Source organism: Fulmarus glacialis, unplaced genomic scaffold (assembly GCF_000690835.1).
Source record: "Fulmarus glacialis isolate BGI_N327 unplaced genomic scaffold, ASM69083v1 scaffold17887, whole genome shotgun sequence".
NCBI classification, from domain to species: domain Eukaryota; kingdom Metazoa; phylum Chordata; class Aves; order Procellariiformes; family Procellariidae; genus Fulmarus; species Fulmarus glacialis.
This window is the reverse complement of record NW_009221454.1, coordinates 1-7,074: the sequence shown is the minus strand read 5'-3', so window position 1 is coordinate 7,074 and position 7,074 is coordinate 1. Positions and strand designations below refer to the sequence as shown.

Below are 7,074 nucleotides of genomic sequence, written 5' to 3'. Positions count from 1 at the left end.
AGGGGGGAAAGGAGGGAGGAAGAACTTTAGACTTATTTATTTGAATAAGAAAAAAAAAAAAAAGTTTTTTTGCAGCGAAATCACGCGCGTGCCATAGATTAGCTGTGGGCAGGGATAGGCTGCCCGGCCCCCGGCCCCCGTGGACCCTTTGGCCCCATTGGCTCCGGGGCCGGGGTATTGTTGCAGTGGGGCAGCTGCTGGGAGAGAATAGACAATAGAGCAGCTGTCTTGCACTGGCACCCTGCACACCAGCTGTCCACTCTTATCTGCACACACACTTTTGGGGGATATTAAGAGGTGGAGCTGTGTGCATAGAATTGGAAAAAAGGACTTCTGACCCTCACTGGGAAGGGAAGGGGGGTGAGGGGCTGTGGGGAAGGGAGCAATTGTGAGCCCTCTTTTGTCTGTGTGCAACTGTATTAAGAAGAATGCTCATCCCCGGCGATAAGTAAAGTGCCCAGTTACGGGGCGAGATCAATACTCCTGCAGACTCCAGAGATTAACTCAGCTGCACTTAACTGCCCCGACCTAGTAAAAGGGGCTCGCTCCCCAGCCGCAAGGTGCTCTCGGGATCGGACTTGTAAAAGGGAGACGTTTGGCCCCGGTGCTGATGTCTCTCCCTGCTTGGTTTGTTTACAGCGATTTGTTTGCCTGGATGTGATGAGCAACACGGCTTTTGCGACAAACCTGGGGAATGCAAGTAAGTTTTCCACTCCCCTCCTGCTCCCTTCTTTGTCTTTAACATTGATGCTCTGGTGTGAAGTAAGCCATTGGTCATTTGAAGGGCCGGTTTAAATGCCTTTCTTCATATTAGATGGTAATTTGAGAAATCCAGGTGATGCCAGATCAAAGTATTAATCTACAAGTCAAACATCAGTGCCATTAATATTAACCTAATGAGTTTACAGTGCTGTGTGTAAGGTTTAGCTGTTTGTTATTAGAGTAAACAAATTAACTACCTGGAGCCATGGCTCTATCTAAGGAAGTGGAAGAAATAGCTGGGACTGATGAAAGCTGATGCTACGGTTGGACTCGGTGACTTTCTCACATGAAGGATCACCGAGGGCTTTTAGGAAACTTGATCCCTGGCATCAGTGTGTTTGCAGAGTTTGCGATAGGGTTTCCAACTGTGAGAAGTCTAAATCTGACGAGACTTTGTTGTTGGTTTTTTTTTCAGATGCAGAGTGGGTTGGCAGGGGCGATATTGTGATGAGTGCATCCGATACCCAGGCTGCCTTCATGGTACCTGTCAGCAGCCGTGGCAGTGCAACTGCCAGGAAGGCTGGGGTGGCCTTTTTTGCAACCAGGGTAAGTTCTCAGTCCTTGCCTGAGCGTCTGTTTTAAAACGCAGAAAGCAAGTGGCTATTTCCAGCTCACCCACCTTGTGCTAGCCTTGCAAAGTAGCAAGTATCTTGACTGCCCTCTTTTTAAAAAAAATCTTTTACAGACCTGAACTACTGCACCCACCACAAGCCCTGCAAGAACGGTGCCACATGCACCAACACTGGTCAGGGGAGCTACACTTGTTCTTGCCGACCCGGGTACACAGGCTCCAACTGTGAGATTGAAATCAATGAATGTGACGCCAACCCTTGCAAGAATGGTGGAAGCTGCACTGTAAGTTTGAGTTGCTTGTGCCATCTGAAACCCCAAGGGAGGAGTTAATGTCAGTTTTACTGATTTTCAAAATCCCTTTTTGGATTTCAAAGCAACTTCAGATAAATATTTTGACCATTTCTCACTTCTTCCCCCCAGGATCTCGAGAACAGCTATTCCTGTACCTGCCCCCCAGGCTTCTATGGTAAAAACTGTGAGCTGAGCGCAATGACTTGTGCTGACGGACCATGCTTCAATGGTGGGCGATGCACTGACAACCCTGATGGGGGATACAGCTGCCGTTGCCCACTGGGTTATTCTGGGTTCAACTGTGAAAAGAAAATCGATTACTGCAGTTCCAGCCCTTGTGCTAATGGTAAGGCCAAACATGCTACAGGGACCTTCTAAAAGGAGACCATCCAGTTACTTTGGCTTCTGGTCTGGAGTTCATAACAAGGTCCACTGATCAATCATGGTCCATGTCATGTCAATAGTTGACTTGGTGGAGGAACTGTACTTAAAATGTAATGGTGTGGTTTGGGCCACTGCTGCAGATCGCATTTTCTCAAGGGGTGACTGTGGCCAGGTAACTTGGACTGAAGCTTCATGCATAAAAATGTGGAGGATTATACTTGCAAATGTTTTGCAAAGACTCTTTGAGGTCTATGGATGCAAAATGCCATACAAGTGCTAAAAATCATTACTTGTAATCTGGTAAGAGTAATCTTCCTGTTTTGATTAAACTAGTGAAGACTTTCTTTACTGCAGTCCTCCTCAGTCATTGCTACTCAAACTCTGTAACGTGAGATTGTGGTGTTAACCTGATCTGGACTAGCTTTGTTGTCCAAGCCGAGTGAAATGTTAAAAAGGGAATAGGATGGAGAATGAAAAACAGATCTGATTAACAAATATCTTCCTTAAAAAAATCCCGTACTTTTTATGGTGGATCAGACTTGGCAAAGGTTGAGCTAACCTCTCAAAAAGAAAGCTTTTCTCAGCTGCTGGTTGTGACGGTCACTCCAAGAGCAGCAGGTGGGAGGCTGTCGGGTCTGGCTGCCCACCACTCAGCGCTCGTCTCCCTTGATGTCTTGCAGGAGCCCAGTGCGTCGATCTGGGGAACTCCTACATATGCCAGTGCCAGGCTGGCTTCACTGGGAGACACTGTGATGATAACGTGGACGACTGCGCCTCCTTTCCCTGCGTCAATGGAGGGACCTGTCAGGATGGCATCAATGACTATTCCTGCACCTGCCCCCCGGGATACAACGGGAAGAACTGCAGCACCCCGGTGAGCAGATGCGAACACAACCCCTGCCACAACGGGGCCACCTGCCACGAAAGAAACAACCGCTACGTCTGTGAGTGCGCCCGGGGGTACGGCGGGCTCAACTGCCAATTTTTGCTCCCTGAGCCACCTCAGGGACCAGTCATCGTCGACTTCACCGAGAAGTACACGGAAGGCCAGAACGCCCAGTTCCCCTGGATCGCCGTCTGCGCCGGGATTATTCTGGTCCTCATGCTGCTGCTGGGGTGCGCTGCTGTGGTCGTCTGCGTCAGGCTCAGAGTGCAGAAGAGGCACCACCAGCCTGATGCCTGCAGGAGCGAGACTGAGACCATGAACAACCTGGCGAACTGCCAGCGCGAGAAGGACATTTCCATAAGTGTCATTGGTGCCACTCAGATTAAAAACACGAATAAGAAAGTAGACTTTCACAGCGATAACTCCGATAAAAATGGCTACAAAGTCAGATACCCGTCAGTGGATTACAATTTGGTGCATGAACTCAAGAACGAGGACTCTGTTAAAGAGGAGCACAGCAAATGTGAAGCCAAGTGTGAAACATATGATTCAGAGGCAGAGGAGAAAAGTGCAGTACAACTAAAGAGGTATCTCTCACATCTGAGCGCGGGGGGCAGCTTGACTCTGAAGGGGGTGTGTGTGTCTCATAGGTAGCATTAAGCAACAGCCATCTGACCTGTGTTGTCTCTTTTTGTTTTCAATAGTGATACTTCTGAAAGAAAACGACCAGATTCAGTATATTCCACTTCAAAGGACACAAAGTACCAGTCGGTGTATGTCATATCAGAAGAGAAAGACGAGTGCATCATAGCAACTGAGGTTAGTATACTGCCTGGCAGTTGGAACAGCAGAGAAAAGTCTTGGTGCACAACCCTTATCTAACACACGTCAGGGCAACTAAACTCTTTTCCATGGTGCCACAGCGATTTGTACCTGTTGAAATCCAGTCAGCTGGAGTTTGTCGTACTGTGGACGTTGTAAAGACAAGCTCAGTGACTTGCTGCTGTGGATATTACGGGTACAATGACTTTTGCAGAAAGGGTACAATAATAGTGTGGTTGTGGTCTGCTGACCTACCCCTTAGCGTGCTTCATGCAGAGTCCATTCTTGCCCGGCGTAAAGACAGAGTCCCGACCCTCTGCAGCCTTACAGCCCTCTTCTTACTTTCCATTAACCTCTTCTGATCTCTGCTCGTGTTTTCTCTCACCAGGTGTAAACCAGAGGCGATATGGCAAGGTGGTTGTTCAGAACAATTTCAGAGGAGACGTGCCCCAATGAATGCTGCTGAAAGAGGAATGGGAGATAGATTCCTTCACTGACTGCTGCTGAGAAACTAAATTCAGGCTTGAGCTGGTTCTCTACTGAAGTTAGCAAAGTGACTGCAAAATAAAGAAACAAGATGAGCACCAGGCAAGGGTCTGTGTTCAAGGATTACTGTTGCACTGCCTTTTATGAATTTTATCATTGCACTATGGTCAGTTGCTTTTCTATATATATTTAAATGAATGGACTTAATTACTACATAAGAAGCATGCACTGCCTGAAGTGTATATTTTGGATTCTTATGAGCCAGTCTTTTCTTGAATTAGAGACACAAACACTGCCTTTATTGTCTTTTTTGATACTAAAATGTGTTTTTACTAGGTGAGAAAAAGTGTGTTATTTTTTTGAATCTGTAAAAATATTTTCATGATAATTGTAAAGCTTGAGTATTTTGTGATGTTCATTTTTTATAATTTAAATTTTTTGGTAAATATGTACAAAGGCACTTCGGGTCTATGTGACTATATTTTTTTGTATATAAATGTATTTATGGAATATTGTGCAAATGTTATTTGAGTTTTTTTTTACTGTTTTGTTAATGAAGAAATTCATTTTTAAAATATTTTTCCAAAATAAATATTATTAATGATAACCAGAGTGCTACATTTATTCCATAACCAATGATGAACTGACTGAACCTTGCAACCAGGCATCTGACAGGCTTCTGTGGACTTGTGGGTGGATAGCGTAGGACTGAGACCTATCAAAAAGACTGGGGAACAACTTGTTCTGTGTAGACCCCTGTCTTTCCCCTCCTAACCTTCTGAACTGTTGACCCCATGGTTGTGCTCTCTCTTACCCCAAAGGCAAATGTCTGTTAAAACCTTGAGTAATGTTTGCTCAGTCGTGTTGGGCTGTGTATATGTAAACACATATGGCATCACTTCCTAAGGAAGAGCAACGCGAGTGCACTGCGTCACAATCCAGATGTGGGGCTCGTCATGACTCAGCTCTTCATTTCTTGCAACCTTAAACACTTGCCTGGAGTCCAGGGGAGTTTGGGACACCCAGGGCACGCCGGCGAGGGCCCTCACCTCAGGTTCTTGATGCACACCCATGGGATGTAAGCTCCCCCAGTCACACCTACCGAAGGGTGAAACCTCCCTCTCCAGGAAAGGGTGACACTGAGTTGACTGGTGGCCACAACTCTCCTGGCTATGATACCTGTCTGAAGTATTAGTTGCATCTTTGGTTTCCCCTCTGCCCCTGGTGCCTGCTGCCTTCATATTGGGGCAGGGTGTGATCCCGTCCCCTGGCTTGGCCCCAAACGCTCAGGAAATTTCCCCAATTTATTTTGCCCTAACTAGCTCTCCTTCAGGTATGTTAGCTGGCAGAGGCCCTTCAGAAACAGGCAAAGTGTTATTCCACTTCAGGAAAAAGAGGAAAATCTAGGAAATAATTTCCTTTTTGCTCCATTAAAACTGAACCCCAATCATTGTGGGCCACCTCCTGCAGCTTCAGGGAGTCGATGAAAATCCTTTGTTCCCATTCACTTCAGGGGAGGGGGATGCTATCCTAAACACAAAGAGTGGGATAGCAGATATGATCAAGCAATTACCGCAGCTGGTGATCTGTAACTGTAACGTATGTGTGTGCTCCCCTTGTTTTAGTGTACATGAGTACATGAACCACTGGAAACTGTACTTTGGTGTGAGGTCAATGGAAAACTCACACTGATTGCAGGGGCTTGTCCGTCTATAAGGCCTTCTCGCTAAGCCAAACCTTAGACAAGATCTACTGACTTCTCATGGAGTGACCCAACAGGGTCATCCTCTTAATTTGTCCCAAAGTGTCTTTTTAGGGAAAGTTTTCATGAGGAGAGTGATGTGAGGTATTAAAAACCAGCCTGTCAGTGATGGTCTGAACAACGTTTTCAATCTGAGCAGTAACACAACAACCTGCCAATAACCAGTCAATGTATCATGTATTAAATGAGGCACGACAGTGTGTATGGCAGCAGGTGTTCAGAGCAACATAATCTCACAGACAGGACAACAAGTGAACCTTGGTAGGTTTTATTGCCATCTCTGTTGCTGATTTGCTCTTCAACCTTGGGCAAATCACTTTATTTCTCTCTGTTTCCTCTTCTTCCCAAGCTTTTTGGAGCAGGCTTGTCTGTTATGATGTACTGCACTTTGCACAGTCAGTGCCATGGTCTCAGCTGGGCCCGCTTAATGCCGCTTCTGTAGAAATAGAAGTAATGAACGTAAGGTCATTGATGGCTGAGTGCCCCTATAACATCAGGTCTGTAGCGCTACAGCAAGTACTACTTTAATATGGTGCCAGGTAAAGGTCTGGAAAGGCACACAGCTCCTTGTTCTTGTAAAGAGGCACAGCATCGGCATCTATGTAAATTTACTTAAAAACAAAACAGCTTTGGAAAGCTCAGTTTGTTCAAGTGTGCTAATTACCAGAAGTGCTGAGCTTGGTAAGCAAAGAAAAACGTACTGTGGGCAAAGAGAAGGGCACGGTCTTGCTCTTCTGAAGCACCTTCTGAAATGATGGCTAAGCAGATGAGCCCAACGGCTTCTTCTGTTTCTGTCTTGAGCAGGGTTGGGGCTACTGCCACATGCAGGATTTATTTCTTGTATAGGACTACTAAGGCCCCCAAACCTGAGTGTGTGTGTATACAGAGGCTCTCGGTGACCAGAGCAGGTTGAGGCGTGCAGCGTGGAGCACTGGATCCATGCTCCTCATCTTTAGTACCTGGGCCTTTCTGGGGAAAAAAATGGATGATCTGGGCAGGGGGTGGAAGTCGTGTGTGTGTTTGCTTGAGAGAGGGGGCGGTACATGCAGGTGCCGAGCCGCGCATGCCGGTGGTGCGCACCGCGGGCAGCGGGCAGCGAAGGCGCTGG

The 7,074-nt window shown here is 46.7% G+C and overlaps 1 protein-coding gene across 1 annotated transcript in view; it reads left to right on the top strand.

Annotated features, from left to right (window-relative positions):
• DLL1 (delta-like 1 (Drosophila)) overlaps window positions 1–4,785 on the top strand; it is a gene marked incomplete at its 5' end in the record, with an annotated part of 7,230 nt that extends 2,445 nt beyond the window's left edge. The window contains 7 exons of the mRNA XM_009581130.1: window positions 640–700; window positions 1,178–1,308; window positions 1,448–1,617; window positions 1,756–1,972; window positions 2,691–3,483; window positions 3,601–3,715; window positions 4,107–4,785. Of these exons, the coding sequence (XP_009579425.1) occupies window positions 640–700; window positions 1,178–1,308; window positions 1,448–1,617; window positions 1,756–1,972; window positions 2,691–3,483; window positions 3,601–3,715; window positions 4,107–4,112 (1,493 nt within the window). The remainder of the gene's footprint in view (window positions 1–639; window positions 701–1,177; window positions 1,309–1,447; window positions 1,618–1,755; window positions 1,973–2,690; window positions 3,484–3,600; window positions 3,716–4,106) is intronic.
• Window positions 4,786–7,074: the final 2,289 nt, after the last annotated feature.